We start from the raw sequence: 24,193 nt of genomic DNA, 5'->3' as shown, positions 1-24,193 counted from the left end.
TGTGTTTCTCTTTATTAGCAACCCATCTGCTGTGCTCGGACACTGTTGGCTTATCCCATTCCTTCCGAAGGGAATGTGTATTCTGTTCGTTCCTGGAATGGAACCGGATTTTCTTTCTCACACTTCTCCACATTGAACTTCATCTGCCACCTATCTGCCCACTCCACCAACTTGTCCAATTCCTTTTGAAATTCCACGCTGTCCTCCTCACAGTTTACAATGCTTCCAAGTTTCATATCATCTGCATCTTTGAAATTGTCCCGTGCACGCCAAGATCTAGATCATTAATATATATCAGGAAAAGCAAGGGTCCCAGTACTGACCCCGGGGGAACTCCACCAGAAACCTTCCTCCAGCCCGAAAAATATCCATTGATCATTACCCTCTGTTTCCGATTACTCAACCGATTTTGGATCCACGTTGCTACTGTCCCTTTTATTCCATGAGATCTAACTTTTCTCACAAGTCTGTGTGTGGCACTGTATCGAATGCCTTTTGAAAATCCATGTACCCAACATCAACAGCAGTACCCTCATCTACCCTTTCTGTTACCTCTTCAAAAACTCCAGCAAGTTAGTTAAACAGGATTTCCCCTTTAGAGAGCTATGCTGGCTCTTCCTAATCAACCCATATTTTTCCATGTGACTACTAATTCTATCCCAAATAATTGTTTCTAGAGACAATACAAAATAAGGGATACAATTTTAAGGGGGTGCAGGAGCAGAGGGACCTAGGCATGTATGTGCATAGAACATTGAAGGTGGCAGGACAGGTGGAGGGAGCAGTTAATAAAGCATACAGTATCCTGGTATAGAGTACAAAATCAAGGAGGTTATGCTGAGCTTATATAAGACACTAGTTAAACCTCAGCTGGAGTATTGTTATGGGTACCACATTATAGGAAGGGTGTGAACGCTTTGGAGAGAGTGCAGAAGAGGCTTACAAGAAGAGCTCCACAGATGAGAAACTTCAGTTATGAAGATAGGAGGCTGGGACTGCTCTCCTTGGAGAGGAGAAAGCAAGTGGAGATTTGACAGAGGTGTTCAAAATCATGAGGGGCTGGATAGAGTTGATCGGCAGAAACTGTTCCCACTCATAAAAGGATCAATAACGAGAGGACACAGATTTAAAGTGATTTGCAAAAGAAGCAAATATGATGTGAGAAAAAACTTTTTCACACAGCGAGTGGTTCGACTCTGGACTGCACTGCCTGGAAGTGTGGTGGAGGTAGGTTTAATCGAGGCATTCAAGAAGGCAAATGATTATTTGAATAGAAGCAATGTGCAAGGGTATGGGGAAAAGGCAGGAGATTGGCACTAAGTCATAATGCTCATTTGGAGAGCCGGTGCAGACATTATGGGCTGAATGGCCTCCTTCTGCACCATAATAATTCTATGATCCTGTGAGTCTGTGCCGCCATGTTCTTGCTGGACCATGACATTTTGCAATGGAACATTCATTTCCACTTGTTCCACCATTGCTGCCAAACATTTGTTTGCTGTTTTATTTTCTAATCCTTTTGCAAGCTTATGAATCTTTTCATTCAGCTTCAGCTTTTTCTTCTTCTAGTTCCTCATGCTTCAGTGCGGATTTACATTTCCCAATCTTATTTCCATCTTTTCTTTCTCTGCTAGCAAGAGAACCTTGTTCCTGTCTTTCATTTTGGTTTCACTGTTAGCCAGGTCTGTCTCCAGTGAATTCTTAGCTTGTTTCAGTTCTATAATTGTGCTACTCATGGCTTCTTAACCCATGCACAGTTTTGAAAAGTTCTACGGCTTTTCCTTTCAATGCCTCCTCTTTTCCATTCAACTGCTTCTTCAGCTCTTCAGTCTGTTTCTTGTAGGTTTCAGCTTCCTCCTGGAATATTGAACTTTGCTGAACCTTCTCCGCCAGCTGGTTCTTCACTTTGTTCAGAATGATGTTACATCCATTTTGCTTCTCTTCAGAATGTTCCAGAGGAATATATTTTGACCTGAGGGATTCTTGTAACATGTGGAGGTCTTTCAACAGGTTTTCCTTTTCTTTGCGAAGATTGCTTGTTTCACCTTGAGCTTCCCTGTAATTCAATAGAGTTGCTTCGAGTTTTTTTCTGTCCAGCTTCCATTCTGCTGTTTAAGACAGTCTTCATTGCTTTATGTTGCCGAATGGTAATGCAATCCTTTTGCATTTGATCTTGAAGGTGTTCTTTTAACAGTTTTTTTGCTGGTCGACCTCTTGCCAACTCACTCTGGGCTTCAGTGCATCCTTTCATTGCTAGTGATAGTTCCAACGCAGCTTTTCCTGAAGTAATATTCAATGTCCATTTAAGGTCCTCATGTTTTTCCATGGCTACATATTGATTCTTCGAGGAGTCTTTCAGGGTTAAAACTTCTTTATGTGCATTTTCTGCCTGCTGTTTTGCTTGGTTGTATATCTGATTGAATTTTCCCAACTTTTGTTTTGATTTCCCAACTGTGGAATTGAGGGTGGTTATTGCCTCCTGATACCGCTGTGTCATCACTGAAATTTGTTTGTTCAGATCTCAAACAGCTGGTTCATTGAAGACTTCAGTTTGTTGTGCATTTTCAAAGGTATATACTCAGCTTGAACCTTACGCTTCAAACCCTCCAGTTCAGCTTTGATGTGAACATTTTCCTGCAGAAAAGCTTCACTTACGTTATGCATGTTTTGCTTCTTTTGAGCTACCTCACATAGCTTTCCTTCATTCAAGGCCATCTGCTCACACCGCACTGCCATCTGTTGCCCTCTTGCTGGGGTCTTTTGTTGTCCTCCCTCTGAGGTTTTATGTTGCCCTCTCTCTGGGGTCTTTTGTTGCCCTCTCTCTGGGGTCTTTAGTTGCCCTTGGTGCTTTATTGGGAGTTGCCCTCTGGAGTCTCTTGTTGTTCTCGGTGCTTTATTGGGAGTTGCCCTCCCTATGGGGTCTCTTATTGTTGCCCTTGACACTTTATTGGGAGTTCCCTCTCTCTGGAGTTTCTTCTAATTTGCTGTCCATGGTTGCTTTTGTTCTTGTAGTTACCACTTTAAATGTCATTTCCCCTTTAAGACTGTGAGCGCAGTAACCATTCTTTTCACTTCAGGCTGTCTGCAGCTGCCTGTGATTTTTCCATGCTTTTTGGGATCCCCCCAATCATGGGCATTCTTTCAACCTTTTTAGAAAGCTTTTTATAAAAGAAAATGCTGCAGCTTTTATTTCTTAAAAAACTCTCTCTCTTATACTCTGACATCAGGGTTAACATGAGGGAAACATGAATTAACACATGAACTGCAGTCAAAAACACCACAAACTGCACATTAAATGGCAGACACAACCAAGACAGATTCTACAAATTTCTCAGCAACCCATCCAGACATCAGTGATCACAAAAATTCTTTAAAGCTCTGTCTTCCTCATGAGGAATTTCAGCTCCTCATCTTCAAAGAAGAGTTAGTCTGACCCCCAGTCAACAGCAGCTCTACTCTACCTGAGTTCCATGGGTACAATTGCCACCTAAAACTCTGCCGGTCTCTGTTAGCTTTGCGTTTTGGGTGCTTTGGCAGGTGCAGTTTATTTGAACTCAAAGCTACAGTGCTTCTTTCCATTTGCTCTGCTTGCCTTATTTGAAAACCTAAGCAAAGCAGCAATCCTCCTTTTTTAAAAAGCTCTGCAGGGATTTTTTCCTTTTTTGTTACTGTGCTCTGCAAGGTTCTCTCTTGACTCTGCCAGCCATTTTTTTTTTAACTTCAATGCAGCATAGCCACCACTGCTGAAGTCTGCTGAGCCCTGGGACCAGTTTTTTCATTTACCCTTTTGACCCTGAGTTACTCGGGGTCTTGCAATAAACTTCCACTCACTCTGGCAGATTCCTCAACTTCTAAGGCTGTAGCAAAGCTTCTAAGACTGTTTCTTCAAGTTTTCTTCTTAGGTGCATGTTTCTCTAGATCAGCTTCAGCTGCTTTTAGTGTTTCTTCCCTTAGGGTACTGTCCTGTGTTCATTGTTTAAAATGCTGCCGCCTTTCAGATCACAGCTTGTGTGATATCTTTTAGGAGGTCATACCTCTGGCACCATGTTGTGATATGAGTTCTTTAGATGTCTCAATGATGAGAGATCTTGAGACTTGTATACTTAAACATGAACCCTTTATTGTTAACTTTTAACTATTTACAGATCCCAGTTTACTGTCAGGCATGGTGCTGCTACCTTCATGCAGACAGTTTCCAGAGTGTTTTCTCTAGACTGTTCTCTCAGTCTATTACCATGTGACTTTATGCATCATACTGTGGGTGGTGCTATTCTCCAGTCCCACATTAACCCTTGCTCTGCTAAGCACCTTTACATTACAATGGCATGCAGGCGCATCATATAACAGTCAAAAATTGCTGGCCTTGTCAGCGATGCCAACATCCCATCAAATAATAAAGAAAAAGAAAACCCTGGGAGCCATTAGTAGCTCCATGCTGCTAAGGGCTGGACTCAGAGAAAGCCAGAAGCATTGGTTGGCATCATTGTGGTAGAGGAGCGGAAACTGTGCCAATGTTTGTATACTGCAGTGTAGCCTGGCCAACACAGGGTGATTAAGTCTCAGTGGTAGATCAGCCCAGCTGGAAAAGAAGACCAAGAAGGCCGGATCTTAGAGCTGGTTTGAGAGACATCTGGAATGATTCACCTTTTGAGTGGCAATTGTACCCATGGAACTCAGGTAGAGTAGAGCTGCTGTTGACTGGGGGTCAGACTAACTCTTTTTTGAAGATGAGGAGCTGAAATTCCTTGTGAGGAAGACAGAGCTTTAAAGAATTTTTGTGATCACTGATGTCTGGATGGGTTGCTGAGAAATTTGTAGAATCTGTCTTGGTTGTGTCTGCCATTTAATGTGCAGTTTGTGGTGTTTTTGACTGCAGTTCATGTGTTAATTCATGTTTCCCTCATGTTAACCCTGATGTTAGAGTATAAGAGAGAGAGTTTCGACTGTTTGCTTTATTGACTCTTGTATAGTGAAACGTCTTCTGTTTGTTTGAAGCCATGGAATCTTGTGGCTTTGTTCTCTTAGTGAGTAACTGAGTGTGGAGATCACAGGGTGTGGGAAGAGATTGATCAGTGAGTTGGAGTGGAGAGACCGTAAGGGGGTTGTTGATGAGAGAGTGGGGAGGTGTTGGGGGCCGATTATGGAGGCTGAAAGGCATTGTTGAGCCTGGAAGAAACACTTGTGCTTCTCCTGGTCTTCCAGTACTATGGTAAAGGTACTTACCTATGGGATCCAGCCCCTCCCACTTTTACCTGCTAAGTTTAAGACCTGACCAACATGTATTAAAAATAGAAACAATGTCAAAATGGAGGCAAGCAGCCTTCTGAAAATGTTTCAATACTGATCTGCCTCCCAAAAGTGAGTTGGTCATCCAGCCCTCGTCTCTCCTCTATGAGCAGGGTTAAGGTGGGTTAGTTTGAATTTTTAACTTTTCATCGACCCAAACCCATCCGATTTTGTGGGTTAAAATGACTCACTATGGCTTTGAAGTGAGTACTGAATTATATCTATTCCGAAGAAGAGTCATATCCAAACTGAAATGTTAACTCTATTCCTCTGTCCAAAGATGCTACCAGATCTGCTGAGCATTTCCTGACATTTTCTGTTTTTATTTCAGATCTCCAACATCCACAGCATTTTGTTTTTATTGTTTTATATTAGATGATTTGGCTTCGTTCAATTGTCTCCAGTACTTTAACCCTACTTCATTTGAAGATTATTTAGTCTTAACTTCTGTGTAAATCCACAGAATTGGCTGGTGAAGTTTTAAATTGCTTGAATTTTTTGAATTGATTACAATTATTTGTCTCTTCATGTATTGAAATGCTACAGCATTTTTGGTCCATTTAACTTAATGGTAACGCCATAATGGCCCAAGGTGGTGGCATAGTGGTAATGTCACTGAGCTAGTAATCCAGAGGCCCGGGCTAATGCTCTGGGGGCGTGGGTTTGAATACCACCACGGCAGCTGGTGGGATTTGTATTCAGTTAATAAAATCTGGAATATAAAGCTAGTCCTGGTGGTGATCATAAAGCTATTATCAATTGTCATAAAAACCCATCTGGTTTACTCATGCCCTTTAGGGAAGGAAATCTGCCATCCTACAGACCCACAGCAATATGGTTGACTCTGAAATAGCCTAGCCAGCAAATGCTAGCTTTGCCAGTGATATCCACATTCCATGAAACAGTAAATAAAATTTTAAAAATCTGCTATTCTTACTTCATCCAGTGGTGGCATTATTTCCTCTAAAACAACAATATGGCTAGGATTTGTTTAATTCGCAGGGAGAACTGTAACCAACCTCAGTCTTTTGCAATAACCACAAGCTAAAAGGAATACAGATTTTCAATTGCTGGCTATCCATTTCTTCCCTCTACTTCCTCACTGATTCCAATGTTCAAACAGGACTGTGCATGGGTGATCAACCTGCCTGGTTGTTCCTGGTAGAAGGCCAGTTAAACAAGGTGCCTAGTCTTGGTCCTAGGTTGATGTCTTGAGTGGAGGTGATTCCAACCACCCCAAAGTCTGAGTTGGTGGTGAAGGAGGGAGGGAGGAAGGTTCAAAGCTACAAATTAGTGCAATGTGTGGGGGACATGGTACCAGCATCGAGACAATGGTAACAGCGAGGAGGAGAGGCCATTGACTACGGGAAGGAAGTTGTTGCCAGAGATCAGTGGGAGGTGAAGGCGTCAGAAAGAATCAATGGTGGTGGGGGAAGCACACAGACCAGGAAGTTTCAAGTGGGTGGACTAAGGATGCCATTGACCTCTTGCCCAACTCAGTTAAACTGAGATAAGTCTATTCAACAGATTAGTGTAACAGTGAGACCCAATTTTGGCAGTTATGTGATTGAATCAGAACTCATTATAATAAATCAGCACATTGAAGTATGGCACAAAAACTATGAGGAAATTCAGGTCGCAAATAAAAGGGGAGAAATTTCTTCATGTGGCTCTGGCTTTGCAGTAGGCATATGTGTATTCCCCGGGCAGACAGCTTCTGTGCAACCTGCATGGCTTCATTGATAACCCCCAAATTGCCCATTTGTGTCTGTGTACTTAAGACTAGACAGTTTTATAATTAGTCCATAGTCCAATGAGGGGTGACCGAATGAAACAGACAGTATTCTAAAGGGACCTGCAAGGGTCGACACTGAGAGGTTATTTTCGCTGGCCGTAGAATCTAGGACACAGCGGCACAGTCTTAGGATAAGGGGCCGATCATTTAGTACTCAGATGAGGAGAAATCTCTTCACTCAAAGGGTTGTGAATCTATGGAATTCTCTACCTCAGGGGATTATGGATACTCCATCCTTGAGTATATTTGAGACTGAGATAAACAGATTTTTGGTCTCTCAGGGAATCAAGGGAAATGGGGATTGGATGGGAAAGTAGAGTTGAAACAAAAGATCAGCCATGATCGTATTGAATGGTGGAGCAGGCTCGATGGGCCATATGACCTGCTCCTGTATCTATTTTTATCTTCTTATGTTCTTAGTAGACATGTTCATAAATTCATAGCCATTACTACGTATGGTAAAAACATTTCAACTTTAAAACGTAGACAAATGACTAAATCTAGAGAGATTTGCTCAAGTACTTTTGAAATAGTATTTTGTCATTCTAGCAAGACACAATAAGCTGCAGTTTTCTTTTCATAAATTAAAGCCTGACTTACCATTTATCATTATCAGCATCACAGTTACAGTGGTAATTTGTGTCTAAGCAGTTCCCCTCCAATCCGCAGACACATTTTTGAACTCCTGGTGATGAACCACCCCAGTAAGCTTGTTTATCATTCGTCCTCCCGATCCACCATGTGAACGGTACACCACCTGGGGGGAATACAAAAACAGCCACATCTAGTGCCAGCTTCTACAAAGCCAGGGCTGTGAATTGAGAGTTCTGTTCGCATTTGCTTAAGACAATTTTAAAGGGCTAGTTAGTCTGATTATTTGGCATTAATTACATCCCTTTTGCAAGTCAAAATAGAATCTGCAGTACAACTTGTTGAAGGCACCTGACCTGCCTGAAAATTGATTTAATAGAAGCAGGAGCCACTTCAGGCAGTAATCTGGCATTGCTGTACCTTCACATTGGTTCTAAAGTATAATGGGCAGAATTTTGTCCTTGGTGGGGGTGCTCGGTGAGGGCGGGCGTGGGCAGCAGCGCTGAGGGCTGCCTGTGCGGGAGGGTGTGGGGGCCGGAGTGCGAGCCAGCCGAGTGCGAAATTCGCACACGCGCGTGAGTGAGCGCTGCGTAAGATGAAGAGATATTTTAAAAATTAATTTTAAAAAAATGTCATGAAACATGTCCCCCTCATGTCACATGAGCAGGGACATGTTATTGATTAAATTTTAAAACTTTTATTTTATTATTATTTGCTTTTGAGAAACCTCATCCCGCCCGTGGATGAGGTTTCCAAAAAAAATGCAAAGGCCGCTTGGCCTTTTCGCCTGCCCGCCAACCATTAGGTTGGACGGGCAGCAAAACAATAATTTAATTGATTACTTAATGGCCTTAACAGGCCTTTTAATTGTTGGCAGGCGCACTGCGGACTCTGGCGCACACCCGCCGACCGAACTATTGCGCAAATGCATGTTACCGACGTCAACGCATGTCAATTCCTGCTCGAATGGGTTGGGCGCACGCCCACCCAACGAGTGAAAATTTCTGCCCAATGTGTAGAGAAACATTTAGAAAGGCCGGTAAACCACTCTGTAGGCTTTTAGTGCCACTAAGCTGCCAAAATGACCACTTTAAAATTTCACAAGCTTTTTAAAAAATTATGTCATGGGATGTGGCCATCGCTATCTAGGCCAGTGTTTATTGCCCATCCCTAATTGCCCTTGAGAAAGTGGTGGTGAGTTGCTTTCATGAACCGCTGCAGTCACTGTGGAGTAGGTACATCCACAGTGCTGTTAGGGAGGGAGTTCCATGATTTTGACCTAGCGACAGTGAAGCAACGACGATATATTTCCAAGTCAGGATGGTGAGTGGCTTGGAGGGGAACTTCCAGGTGGTGATGTTCCCACACATCTGCTGCCCTTGTCCTTCTAGGTGGTAGAGCTCGTGGGCTTTGAAAGTGTTGTCAAAGGATTTCGATGCTGTTGAGTAGAGCTCTGTACAAATGCCAACTGCTTCTCCTGAGGATGACATAATATGATGCACAGCAGCAAAACGCTCATTATATCTGTTTGAACAGCTCTTGATATTTGCATCAAGTAACTTAAATATCAAAGCACAGTATCTCAAAGTAAGTAATGGGTGTGAGTGCAGGAGACTGCCAACAGAGACAGCTGGCACACAACAATCAGGAAAGCTACCTAAAAGTTTGAAACAAACAGACATGAGGCTATTGAAGAAAGGTTCAATGGAAGGAATCTGCTTATACTTCCAAACCAGGAGCTCCTGTGGCCCAACTGCAGAAGAACCTGCAGATCAAGAATTGGTCAATTCAGTGTCCGATACTGCCAACCACCACATTGACAAGCCTTCCCATGATCTTTGCTCACAAAGAACCTGCCATCATCATCATCATCAACATCACCATCATCATCATAAAATGGGCAAAAAAACTCTAATATTAGTTTTCTTTTACATGCAGCCAGGTCTTTCACATTTACAGAAAGCCACCTCCCTGGTTAAATGTTGACAATTTAAATTAAAGAAAAATCTAATCCCATTGCTTATCTAGTTTGCACCACATACTCTCCTTTGGAGACAAATCCCACTCCTCTAAACCCAGTGAGTTTCGACACAGTTGACAAAGCCAAGGCTTTCAGGCACCCAGAACTGAACAGGGATTTTGCTGGAGTTTAATCAGCTAAAACCAAGCAGATTACAAGTTGCTCACAGATCTGCAATGACAGCGGCCAGTACATCTGCCTCGAGGTGGCCTCCAGCAGCAGACTGGGACCAGCGTGGGACGCAGTGTCACACATTTAGAGGCCCTTACTTATTTCTACCGTGGGCACACCTTTCAGAAGGGCTCCTCCCACCCACCCCCAACCTAGCACAATGGTACAGAGCTGCAAAGGCCTTTTTTTGTTTTGAATTTAAAATTATGGGAGAGGCGATGCAATCCACCTTGGGTGGGTCCTCTTTCTCACTTACCTGGCATGGCATTCTGCTGTTGCTTCGAACATGGAGGGGCTTCCTATTGGCCCTCCATCTACCCACCATTCTTAATTGAGCACCGATCCCACCCTGTGGCCACTCAGCTCCTGACCTCATTACAGATTTGGTTCAGATATGGACAAAAGAGCTGAACTCCCAAGGTGAGGTGAGAGTGACTGCCCTTGACATCAACGCCACATTTGTCTGAGTGTGGCATCAAGGAACCCTAGCAAAACTAGAGTCAATGGGAATCGGGGGAAAACTCTCTGCTGGCTGGAGTCAAACCTAGCACAAAGGAAGATGGTTGTATTGTTGGAGGTCAATCATCTCAGCTCCAGGACATCACTGCAGGAGTTCCTCAGGGTAGTGTCCTCAGTCTAATCATCTTCAGCTGCTTCATCAATAACCTTCCTTCCATCATAAGATCAGATGTGGGGATGTTCGCTGATGATTGCACATTGCTTAGCACCATTTGCAACTCCTCAGGTACTGAAGCAGTCCATGTCCAAATGCAGCAAGACCTGGACAATATCCAGGTTTGGGCTGACAAGTAGCATGTAACGTTCGCACCACACAAGTGCCAGGCAATGACCATCTCTAACAAGGGAGAATCTAATCATTGCTCCTTGATGCTCAATGACATTACTATCGCTGAATATCCCACTGTAAACATCCTGGGGGTTACCATTGACCAGAAACTGAACTGGACTCACCATATAAATACTGTGGCTACAAGAACAGGTCAGAGGCTAGGAATCCTGTGGCGAGTAACTCACCTCCTGACTCCCCAAAACCTGTCCACAATCTACAAGGCACAGGTCAGGAGTGCGATGGAATACTCTACACTTGCCTGGATGAGTGCAGCTCCCACGACACTCAAGAAGCTTGACACCAACCAGGACAAAGCAGCCTATTTGATTGGCACCCCGTCCACAAACATTCACTCCCTCCACCACTGACACACAGTGGCAGCAGTATGTACAACCTACAAGATACACTGTGGGGAATTCACCAAGGCTTCTTAAACAGCACCTTCCAAACCCATATCCACTACCATCTAGAAGGACAAGGGCAGCAGATAGATAGGAACACCACCACCTGGAAGTTCCCTTCCAAGTCACTCACCATCCTGACTTGGAAATATATCACCGTTCCTTCACTGTCGCTGGGTCAAAATCCCAGAACTCCCTTCCTAACAGCACTGTAGGTGTACCTACACCACTTGGACTCCAGCGGTTCAAGGACGCAGCTCACCATCACCTTCTCAAGGGAAACTAGGGATGGGCAATAAATGCTGGCCCAGCCAATGAAGCCAACATCCCGTGAATGAATAATAAAAAAAAGAATTGACCAATTTGGGGAAAATCACAGCTGGGTGACTGCTTCATACACAGTGCGTTCCTCTGACTCCCATTTGAACGTGGATCCCGCGGGAAAAATCCTGCCCTTCTCTCTCAACAGTGGGGAAATCAATTTTTTTATTGTTCTTTCCTTATTGTTGATCCACTCAGGAATTGTTTTCCGGATTGTTCCCCTTCAGAGCCTGATGACTTATGCAAAACTGCTGGAGGCTCAGACATGAATTCATCATAATCGGTGTGGCACTGATTCCAAAAAGACCAAAAAGGTTCTAGGTTTGATTCCTTGTTTGTGCTGAACTAGCTCAGTTCGGGACGAAGAGGCAGTGGGCAGTGCTCCTAGCCTTAATACCTGGTGACCACAAAAACGGCAAAACAATTTTGCAGTGTCCATGCAAAGTATGCATGTGTGTGGATATTGAAGGAGAGCAAGATCAAACTGAACTGTGATACCCCCTCCTTCCCCCTGCCTGATTAGACAGCTGACAGCCGCTGGCTCGGAGATGATAAACAGACACTTGGAGGATGGTGGTTAGCTGAGTGTGGCAGGAAATTTGCTTGATGGGGCAGGGGCAAGCAATGCGGGGCAGGGGCAAGCAATGCTATAATTGCTATACTTAATTGCTATAATTGCTATATATAATATAATGCTATACTTACCTGTTGGATCCAACTCCTCCAAACTTCCTTTATCTGCTGGGTTTCCTGAACCCTGGGAAGCTTGGTCGACTGGTATAGTTAAATGGTTGTCAAAATGTGAGGAATGAAGCCTTATTTACTATATAATTTATTGTAACAATGGACCAAATTCTCCATATTGGTTGCTCTGATACCGCCAAAATCCATCATGGTTAAAATGCAAGTAGGTGCATTTATGATGGGCTGGACTCGACATTTTGCATATCTGTTGATTTAACCCCCAGCTGACCCTCTCCTGCCCTTCATGGGGTGTTAATTGTCCCCCGCATAAACAGTGTATCCCTTCAACAGTTGCATTTGATCCGAATGCAAAGATAGACAGTTGGGTGATACCTGCACATAAAGATTGGCGTATTTGACAAGACACCAAAAGTCCCTCAGCTGCAAACAGTGGTAATGCATTAGAAAGGTGTAAGACCTAAATAGAAAATGGAGATGAGAATGATTCCAATGGAATCCTCCTGAGATTGATGGATCACCAATTTCTGGACCCGAGCACACCCTAATTCAGTTCTAAAAATATAAGATGGAAAGTTGTTATTTTGTTCGCTATTATAAAATAGACAGTGCTTTGAGTTGCAAAATCCTTCTACACAGGTAACTTGAAATACTTGCAAACATTTGAGATGTTTTTCATGCATTCAATGCACATAGCTCTTCACAGAAATAATTAGACACTTATGGTCCACTGCTAATCTCAGACTGATAGTTGCATAGTGTGTTCTGCATCTGTCAATACTGATTAATACGACAGGTGATGAGACATGCCAATAGCCTGAAAAAAAAGCATTGTTTCCAGATGGTGACTGTTTTGTTTAATGCGTATGATGATCTATTTTCTCAGAACATTAAAAGATTCTACTTAGATTTTAAATACCCACAATGTCGAAAATGATTTCTCATTACCATCCAATTATTCTCCCTGCAGTGTGAAGACAAAGGTTTTAAGATGACCTCACCAAAAGCACATTAGATCATTCTTTTCTGGAGGTAAATTGGTGAGTGGATCAAGAATTATACCATTGCTTCATTGTCATTTCAAAATAAAAATATAATCACAAAGATGCAAACATAGCTGCAAAAACAGCATTCTAAATACTTGTGAGCAATTCAGTTTTTGTAACCAAAAAGGTCTTAATTCTCTTCCAATTTGGACATCTATGATGTGCATTAATTCAACATCTCATTATTAACTGAACTAAAACCCATTTTGCTCAATCTTTTATGAATTCTCTCCTGGAATGTGCGATTGCTGGGAAGGCCTGCATTTATTGCCCATCTACCTTAGTTTCCCTTGAGAAGGTGTCGGTGAATCTACTTCTCGAACCACTACAGTCCATGCAGTGAAGGTGCTCCCACAGTGCTGGAAACTAACAGTAATGAAGGAACAGCAGTTAATGTCCAAGTGAGGATGCCACGTTGCTTGGAAAGGAATTTAGATGTGGTGTTGTTCATGCATCTAGTACCCTTGCCCTTCTAGAAAAGGTTTAGGACCCTGGCAGCTGAAGGCTCAGCCACCAATGGTGGGGCAAAGTAAAAGCAGGAATGCTTAAGAGAGCAGAGTTAGAGATGCACAGAGATCTTGGAGAGGTAGTGCTGGAGGAGGTTACAGGGATAGGGAGAGATGAGGTCATGGAGGTATTTGAAAACAAGGGTGAGGATTTTAAAATCAAGGGTTTGTTGGACCTTGTGCCAATGTTGGTCAGCGAACGCAGGAATCATAGGTTAATGATGTCCTGTTAGTCAGATTTGTATCACATTCCATTCAGTCAAAAATCTAAGCATTTTCCAGAGCATGATTTCTCTATTGTGTCAAAGTAATTAATGGTATAGGAAGTGTTTTAGGATATTTTGAAGGTCCCTATCTCAATACAAGTCTTGCTTTGATCTTTTACAAGGTTGAGTAGTTCTTAGTACAGTTGTGATGTTACCATTCAAGTATACACACACACTGAATCAAGAGAATTGGGTAAAAAGATTACACCCTTTGATTTAACTCCATTCATTTTTTTGTTTAATTTTCCTTTCTTCTAAGAAGAAATTCAACTTTTTTTTGCCCCAAAAAAACTGCATTTTCTTGTGACCTTTCATTTCAGCTAAGGAATCTCCTCCCTACAAATAAACCCCTGTAACGGTGAGCAAGACAGCGTTAAATAGTGGCACTACGGTTGAAGTGGTGGCCCTTGTAGTTTGGGGGGAAATAAATAGATAAAAACATCAAAGAACCTCACATCAAAAAACCTACTCTCTATATCTTATTATTTTGTATTAACATGCTGCCTGGAGATGACGCGCCAGAGTAACATTGAGATCAGTTCTATTTTTAACATAAAGAAACTTAATGCCTCATTGATTCATGTCCTCAAAGCAAACTTAAGTAATTCCATGAATTTTCTTGTGTACTTTGTAAATATAATTCCAATGAAAATAAAATGAATAGGTTTTAAAATATTGAAACAGCCATTGGAGCTGAGGCAAATTATGAATGACTAAAAAAGAAACATTTAATTCAGCGTTAAATTTAATGAAGTTCTACAAAGAGTACTAAGTTAGCAAAGACTATGGGCAGGATTTTCCAGTCCTGCCAGTGGCGGGCATTGTTGCGGGTGGGAAAGGAAAATTTGGAGAGCGGCCAAAAGTCAATTGACTAAATTTTCCCGTCCCACCCACAACGATGCCCGGCCGGAAAATCCCGGCCCACATCTTTACATTACATTTCTGTGAAAATATTCTTATCGGGGAACCGCCCCGATGTGAGTCTCTGGCATTTTCCCGGACCACCCACCTTCTCAGCCCATCGCACTGGGGCTGAAACACTGAAATCACACACGAGGAAGTTAGGCGTTAAGATCGTTCACTATAGAAGGTGTTGAATCTAGATGGGCTGAACGACCTCCCTCCCCCTTTGTGCGTTAGAACACTTTCAATAGGTTTTGAGTCCTGCTGCCTGATGGAAATGTGGTGGTAGCAGCCTGAAAATGCTGGGTTGTGACCTACTGCTCAGTCCCTGGTGGCACTGTGGCAGCCACAATCTTCCCCTGAGCTGGTGGCCTGAGTCAAGCAAAAATCTGATATGACTAGGCCCGTTTTGAGCCGATTTTGCCAATAAATTAGATCATGGAAGATCTATACCTTAAGTTTGTTTATTCACCTTAGTCTCAAATTCTTTAATACCTTTGCCTAACAAAAATCTATCAATGCTTTAGTGCTGAAGGATTTTACATTTTCAATTGACCTTCAGCCTCAGCAGTTTCTGAGGGGAGAAAGTTTCAGATTTTCACTACCAATTCTATGAAGAAGTGCTTCCTGGCATTACCCCTGAGTAGTCTAACTTTAAGGTGATACCTCTTTGTTCTGGATTCCACACCCAGGGGAAATATTTTGTCTCCATCGAACCTATCAAAATGTTTCACCTTCTTAAATAGCTCACTTGGAAGACTCCTCCATCTTTTCTATTCAAACTGTTCTATGCAATTTATGTTCATTTTATCGGGGCGATGTGGTGTAGTGGTAAAGTCACCAGATTAGCAATCCAGGGCTAATGCTCTGGGGATAGGGGTTTAAATCCCATCGTGGCAGCTGGTGGATTTTAAATTCAATTATAAAACCTGGAATTGAAAGCTAATAATGGTGACCGTTAAACTATTGTCAAATGTTGTAAAAACCCACCTGGTTCACTCACGCCCTTTGGGGAAGGAAATCTGCCATCCTTACCTGGTCTGGCCTACATGTAACTCCAGATCCACAGCAATGTGGTTGACTCTTAACAGCCCTCTGAAGTGGCCTAGCAAGCCACTCAGTTCATGGGCTATTAGGGATGGGTATCAATATGGTAAATCTGTGCTGCACCCCTTCCAAGGCTGCTATATCTTTCCTGAGGTGCAGTGCCCAGACCTGTACAAAGTATTCCAGTTGCAGGAATTTTAATTAATATAGTGGATCAGTAAAACTATTTCTAGCAGGGCACAACTGCAGACATAATAACAAACTTATGGAAAACTTTTTATTTGTTGTTCAGTTACGCATTCCATTTATATTTAAGCCTCAATGTCAGAGATCAGGTAAGTCACCGATGCGGTACTATAAAGAAAATTGCTGGGTAGGCTACTTGGAGAGCATGTTCTACATTTGGCACGGGACAGATATATGATAGGAGCATAGGAACATAGGACTTAGGAACAGGGGTAGGCTATTTGGCCCTTCGAGCCTGCTCTACCATTCAATAAGATCATGGTTGATCTGGTTGTGGTCTCAGATCCACTTTCCTGTCTGATGCTCATAACTCTTGACTTCCTTGTCTGTCAAAAATCTATCCAACTCAGCCTTGAATAAATTGAATGACCCAGCCTCCACTGCATCCTGGGGAAAAGAATTTCACATTCAAATGACCCTCTGATAGAAAAACATTCTCCTCATCTCTGTCTTTAAGGGGAGATTTCTTATTATTAAACTGTATCTTCTAGGTCTAGTCTCCGCCAGGCTCTGCAATGATACCTAGGGCACTCCACTAGTTACCAACTTGCACTCTACTAGCTTGCAAACCCAACGAAAGACCCGTTTATCCCTACTCTCTGCTTCCTCTTAGATGACCAATACTTTATCCATTCTAATATGTTACCCTACATAATGTTCTCTTATCTTTTATAGTAGCCTTTGATGTTGTACTTTATCAAATGGCTTTTAGAAATCCAAATACACCACTTCTGCTGGTTCCCCTTTATGCCCCTTGCTGCTTACTTCCTCAAAAAACTCTAATAAATTAGTTCATCAAGATTTCCTTTTCACAAAACCATGTTGAAGCTGCCAAATTACATTATGACTTTCTAAGCATTCTGCTATAACCTCCATAATCATGGATTTAGCAATTTCCCTATGATAGATGTTAGGCTAATTGGCCTATGGTTTCCTGATTTCAGTCTCCCTCCTTCCTTGAATAAAAGTGTAACATCAGCTATTTTCCAATCCGCTGGGCCCCTTCCAGGAATTTTAAGGAATTTTGGAAGATCATAACCAGTGCCTCAACTATCTCTGCAGCCACTTCTTTTAAGACCCAAGGATGCAGGCCACCTGGTCCCAGGGACTTTCAGCCTTCGGGGCTAACAGTTTTCCTAACAGCTTTTCCCAAGGAATGGAAATTGTTTTAAGTTCCTCCCTTCCTTTCACCTCTTGATTTTCAAGTATCTTTGGAAAGTTTTCTAAATCTTCTGCAGTAAAGATGCACACAAACTACTTGTTCAACGCCTCCGCCATTTCCTTGTTTTCCATTTTCAATGCCCCGGACTCACTCTCTAGATAACCAACACTAGCTTTAGTTACCCTTTTCCTATTTAAGTACTTGTAGAAACTTTTACAATGTTTTATATTACTAGCTATCTTTCTCTCGTACTCTACTTTCTTCCTCTTAATCATTTTTTTAGTCATTCTTTATTAGTTCTTAAAATCTGCCCTATCTTCTGACCTACCACTAATCTATGCAGGTTTGTACATTGGTTCTTTCAATTTGCTACAATCTTTAACTTCCTTATTTAGCCAAGGATGATGCATCCTTCTCAAAGAGTCTTTCTCATTGGGATAAGTCTTTGCTGAGAGTTATTAAATATCTCCTTAAAGGCCTGCCACTGCAACTATACTGTCCGACCTTTTAACATGGTTTCCCGGTTCACTTTGGGCATTTCTGCCTTCAAATCCTTCTAGATACCTTTATTTAGGTTTAAAACACTAGTCTTTGACCCACATTATTCCCCTTCAAACTAGCATTCTATCATGTTATGATCACAATCGCTTAGAGGCTCCTTTACTATGAAGTTATTGATTAATCCTGTCTCATTGCACATTACTGGGTCTGGAATTGCCTGTTGCTGGGTGACTCCAGGGCATATTGCTTTAAGAAATTGTTCTGAGTACACTTTTTGAACTCATTTTCCAGGCTACCTTTGCCAACCTGATTTGCCCAATCTACATGTAGATTAAAGTCATCCATGATTATTTCAGCACCCTTCTTCCATGCCCCACTTATTTCTTACTGCATATTCTGTCCTAGAGTGTAACTTCTGTTAGGGAGGCCTATAACTTACTCCTACAGGTGACTTTTTACCTTTTCCATTTCTTATCTCTACCCAAGCTGTTTCTGCATCCTGGTCTTTTGAGCTAAGATCATCTCTCAGTACTGTTCTAATGATATCCTTAATTAACAGAGCTACCCCACTACCAGTTCCTAGCTTCCAGTCTTTTTTAAATGTCAAAAAACACTCAAAATTCAGGTCCCAGCCTTGGTCACCCTGCAACCATGTCTCTGTAATGGCTATCAGGTCATACATATTTATTTCTGTCTGTGCTAACAATTCATCCATTTTATTATGAATGTTGTGTACATTCAGATACAGAGCCATTAACTCTGTCTTTTTACCATTTTTGTAATCCCTGACCTTATATGCTGGTGCACTCTTAAGTTTGTACTTTCTGACACTTCTTACCACACTGTGGTTATAATTAACTAAATTGCTGCCCTGCTCTATTATCTCATTGTTTCCCTTTGATTTATCAGATTGTCTTTCACATAATCCCTTCCCCACACTATTTAGTTTAAAGCCCTCTCTACCACCCTAGTTTTATGACTTACTAGAACATTAGTCCCAGCACGGTTCAGGTGAAGACCATCCCAATGATGTAGCTCTCACTTCCCCTATACTTGTGCCAGTGCCCCAAGAATTGGAACCCATTTCTCCCACGCCAGTCTTTAAGCCACATATTCATCTCTCTAATCTTATTTACCCTACTTCATATCCTTCTAGTTGCTTGTGGCTCAGGTAATGATACAGAGATTATTAGTTTTTTAATGCAGCCCCTAGCTACCCATAATCCTTAGGCAGAACCTCTTTCCTAGTCCTGTCTATATCGTTGGTACCCACATGGACCATGACAACTGGAACCCCCACTCCCACTGCAGGTTCCTCTCCAGCCCCAAGCAGCTGTCCTAAACCCTGGCACTAAGCAGGGAATGCAGCAATCTGGACTGTCTCTCTTAGCTGCTGAGAACTAGCCCCTTGACTATACTGTTCCCTCCTACCAAAACATTCCTATTTACTTCCCCCACTTGAATGGTTTCATGTATCACAGTCCCATGGTTAGTTCACTCACTCACCTTGCAGCCCCTGTTCTCATCCATATAAGCTGCAAGAAACTCAAACCTGTTGCACAATTGCAAGGGCTAAGGCTCCTCCACTTCTACCCTCTCGATCCCCTTAGTTGCTTCCCTTGCCATCACACTCTCCTGTTCCTGACCACGGACCAAATCAGAAGACCCTATCCTAAGAGATGTGACTATCTTCTGGAACAAAGTGTCCATGTGACTTTCCCTTTTCCTGATGTATCGTGGTGTGCGTAGCTCAGCCTTCATCTCATTGACCCTGAGCCAAAGCTCCTTGGGTCACAGACACTTACTGCAGATGTGGCCAGCATGGATCACACTCGTGTCCACCATACCCCACGTACTGCAGCTGCAACATATCACCTGCCCCACCATATTTAATTTATTTATTTTTCTTAATAAATTTATAATTAATAAACCCTTCTACTCATAATAGGATTTACTTGTATTGGTAAACCTTACTACTACTAATAAAACCTTACAATTACTAATAAGTTATTCCAGCTTTGAATAATGAATGAAAAATACTGAGCAACCAATCACTTACCTGCTTCCCTATGACTTTATACTTTTGTTTTTCTCAGGTTCACTCTGGAACTACAGACTGACCCCCATGAACTGCATTATGGGTTTGCTGTGCTCACGCTGTTTTATAGATTCGCTGCACTCTCTCCCCCTCATGCTGCTTTATGGATTCACCACTCTGTCTCCCCCTCATGCTGCTTTATGGATTCACCACTCTGTCTCACCCTCACGCTGCTCTATGGATTCACCACTCTGTCTCACCCTCACGCTGCTCTATGGATTTGTCACTGTCTATCTCCCCCTCACATTGTTTTCTGGATTCACCACTCTGTCTCACCCTCACGCTGTTTTATAGATTCGCTGCACTCTCTCCACCTCACACTGCTTTATGGATTCACCACTCTGTCTCCCCTTCATGCTGCTCTATAGATTTGTCGCCTCTTTCTTCCTCTCACACTGTTTTATAGATTCACAGCTTTCTCTCCTCCTCATGTTGTTTTATGGATTTGCCACACTCCCTCCCTTTAGTGCTGTTTTATGGATTTGCTGCTCTTTCTCTCTCCCTCTCGAGCTGTTTTCTGGATTTGCCACTCTCCCTTCCTCTTGTGTTGTTTTATGGATTTGCCATTCTCGCTCTCTCTCTCTCTTTCGCTCTTGTACTATTTTATGAATTTGCCGGACTATTTCTTGCTCTCACACTGTTTTATGGATTTGATGCTCGCTCTTTCCCTCCCACTCTGTTTTACGAATTTGATGCCCTCTCTTTCCCTCTCAATCTGTTTTATGAATTTGCCACACTATATCTGTACTTCAGTGCACCTATCCTACATTCAACTACAATCTCTGCAGAGTCTTTTGCCAGTTACTAAGCCTTTTATCAAGATTGCCTGACTATGTTGAAACAGAATCTCAACATACTTTGACACAATGCTTCATGATTGAAGATGTGGGTGTTGAATGGCTAGCATTAAGGTTTGTCGCTGTTTATAATTTACTGCTTGTAAAACCTTTCTATGCTGGTTTCAAATCTGTGAGAACCCTAATCCAGACCATGCACTGTTGTAACTCTTTGGCATTTGATAAATTAATCTCCTTAGGCTTACTTATTGATTTGTTTGCCTTAACAGAGCAAGAACGCTGGACATTGTATCGTGCAAAAACCCACTGCTCAGCTCAAACCTTCACTACTAAAGAGTATGATGTAAACTGGACCAAAACATATCAATTCTTCAAAAGAAGAAAAAAATAAGGCACCTTTCATGACTTCAGAATGGCCCTAGTGCTTTACAGTTAGTTAAGTACTTCCGAAGTGTAGTCACTGTTCCTAGTATTGGAAATGTAGCGGCCAATTTGTACACAGCAAGGTTCGGCAAACAGTGATGAGATGCAGCATCAGTTTTAGTGATGTTGGTTGAAAGGTAAATATTGACCAGGGCCTCAGGAGAACTCACTTGCCATTCTTCACCTGAGAAGGAAGCCGGGGTTTTGGTTTAACATCTCATTCAGAAAACAGCACAGCCAACTGTGCAGCACTCCCTCAGTGACAACCTGGATTGTATGCTTGAATCTTTGCTTAAACCCTTTAATCTTAGTATTTAGAGGTGAGAGTGTTATTACTGAAACATGGCTGACACTTTCATGGCTCACAAGGTCCAGAATTTGTTGCAAAAGCAATGGTGAGCTCACAGGAGGAGGCAGCGGTGGTGGCGTATTGATATTGGCACTGGCCTAATAATCCAGAGACCCAGAGTAATGTTCTGGAGGAACCTGGGTTCGAATCCCACCACAACAGGTGGTGAAATTTAAATTCAGTAAAAAAAAAATCTGGAATTAAACATCTAATGTTGATTGTCATAAAAATCATCTGGTTCACTCATGTCCTTTAAAGGATGAAATCTGCCATCCTTATCTGGTCAGCCTACATGTGACTCCAAACCCACAGCAATATGGTTGACTCTGAAATAGCTGAGAAAGCCACTCAGTTCTTAAGGGCAATTAGGGGTGGGCAATAAATGCTGGTCCAGCCAATGATGCCCCCATACCAAGAAGGAATTTTAAAAAAATGTCCTTTTTAATAGTTTAAAAATCCAGCAACTATGATAAGGAACAGATAGGGTGTAAGTTACAAATTGCTGTAACTTGCAGAAGTGTAACCAGCATGGAATGGATAAATTATATGTCATGGCTTCCCAGGTTTTTTTAAATGTCAGTGGCAATTATGCCAATCATTTAGACTTTTATTGAAAACAACTTATTCATTTTTGCATAATTTGAAGTTGTATCCTCTGCAGGACAAAGCTTTACCATGTGTTCAAACAACATTCATGTAATGCCATTGGAACAAAGAGATTCCCTTTGTGGCACTGGGTCCAGGTATAAAGGGACATGGAGCAAAAGGCCATGAGAAGGAGTTAAGAAACCATGAACTGATTGGATTGCAGTGCAGGCTCGAGGGGCTGAATGGCCTGCTCCTATTCCAAATATTCCTGACAAACGGCTCAGTCTGCATTATGTTTGGTTGATTTTGATATTTTATAGCATCTGCTGTTAAGATGATCAGGGAGCTGAAACCTCCATTACCCAACAACCAAGAAATCTAGCCATTAAACTTAATAGCAAGACATATGTTACAGCTAAATCCAATACACATTGGGCTATACTAGCTCAGCTAAGTCAAAAAGGCTGCAAACAACTGATGCAATAAGAAAGGGGTTAAAAGGTTAAATTGCTTGGCATGTGATTTAATAGGGTTTTGTTTTCTCATTAGCACCAAGGTTACTAAAACCTATGAGGAACTAGGGACATAAAGTAAATATTTGTATTTATATGGCAGCTTAAGACACCAAAATGCCTCGTAGAACAATTAATTACATTGTGCAATGATTTTTCTCATGCTCACATATCCAGTTACACATTTTAACCTTTATCTCTACCGTTCTCCCTTCAAAAGAATGATTATTTTTTCCTTCGGGATTGTAAATGTAGGATTGTTTGGGAGTGTTGGTTCAATAAGTTCCCAGCACAGAATGATGAATACATGAGAGAAAATAAAAACAGAAAATGCTGGAAATACACAGCCGATCAGGCATCATCTTTGGAGAGAGAAAAACAGAGTTAACCTTTCAGGCCAACGCCCCATCATCAAAACTGGAGAAAATTAGACATTTGACATGTTTTAAGCAAGCACAGAGGCAAGGGAGATGGGGGTGGGGGAGGAGTGAAGAGCAGAGTTAATGTTTGTGTAGGGTAGAAGTCAGAAGTGATTAAATGACAAAGGTATAACAGCCACCTCCCTTTTTCGGGATGTCAGCTATTGATTATGATTCTGTGATTTCCATTTACAATCTCTCTCGACCCATCTTTTCTTTCTTTTATTATGCCATTACCATCTCCTTTTGTCTTTCACTATTATCCTTTTTATAACTTCTGACTTTGTGCCAATTACCATCTCCAACAAGAGAGAATCCAACCATCGCCCCTTGACATTCAATGGCATTACCATCGCTGAATCCTCCGCTATCAACATCCTGGGGGTTACCTTGACCAGAATCTGAACTGGACTAGCCATATAAATACTGTGGCTACAAGAGCAGGTCAGAGGTTAGGAATCCTATGACGAGTAACTCACCTCCTGACTCCCCAAAGCCTGTCCACCATCTACAAGGCACAAGTCAGGAGTGTGATGGAATACTCTCCACTTGCCTGGATGAGTGCAGCTCCAGCAACACTCAAGAAGCTTGACACCATCCTGGACACCACTAGATTGGCACCACAAACATTCACTCCCTCCACCGCCGATGCACAGTAGCAGTAGTGTGTACTATCTACAAGATGCACTGCAGCAACTCACCAAGGCTCCAAACCCATGACTACTGCCACTTAGAAAGACAAGGGCAGCAGATAGATGGGAACACTACCACCTGGAGTTCCCCTCCAAGCCACTCACCATCTTGACTTGGAAATATATCGCCAATCCTTCACTGTCGCTGGGTCACAATCCTGGAATTCCCGCCCTATCAGCACTGTGGGTGTATCTACACCACATGGATTTCAGCAGTTCAGGAAGGCAGCTAACCACCACCTTCTCAAGGGCAATTAGGGATGAGTAATAAATGTTGGCCTAGCCAGCGAAACCCACATCCCATAAAACTAATTTTAAAAATCACCAGTTCACAGACTTTCCCTTTTGTTCCCCTTCCCCATCCCACACCGCACTTCTCCTTTTCCCTGCCTCTTTACTTGGTTAAAATCTGTTACATCTTCCAATTCTGACAAAAGGTCATTGACTTGAAACATTGGCTGGAATTTTTTCCAGAGATTGTGGCTGAAAGCTCAGGGGCTA

At 42.3% G+C, this 24,193-nt stretch overlaps 1 protein-coding gene across 1 annotated transcript in view; it reads right to left on the bottom strand.

The window, feature by feature from the left end:
* LOC144686219 (contactin-associated protein-like 5) overlaps positions 1-24,193 on the bottom strand; it is a 738,881-nt gene that overhangs the window by 240,773 nt on the left and 473,915 nt on the right. Inside the window, exon 15 of the mRNA XM_078551310.1 lies at positions 7,682-7,838. Within this exon, the coding sequence (XP_078407436.1) occupies positions 7,682-7,838 (157 nt within the window). The remainder of the gene's footprint in view (positions 1-7,681; positions 7,839-24,193) is intronic.

This window comes from Cetorhinus maximus, chromosome 11, assembly GCF_964194155.1.
Source record: "Cetorhinus maximus chromosome 11, sCetMax3.hap1.1, whole genome shotgun sequence".
NCBI lineage: Eukaryota > Metazoa > Chordata > Chondrichthyes > Lamniformes > Cetorhinidae > Cetorhinus > Cetorhinus maximus.
This window is presented reverse-complemented; position numbering and strand designations above follow the sequence as displayed.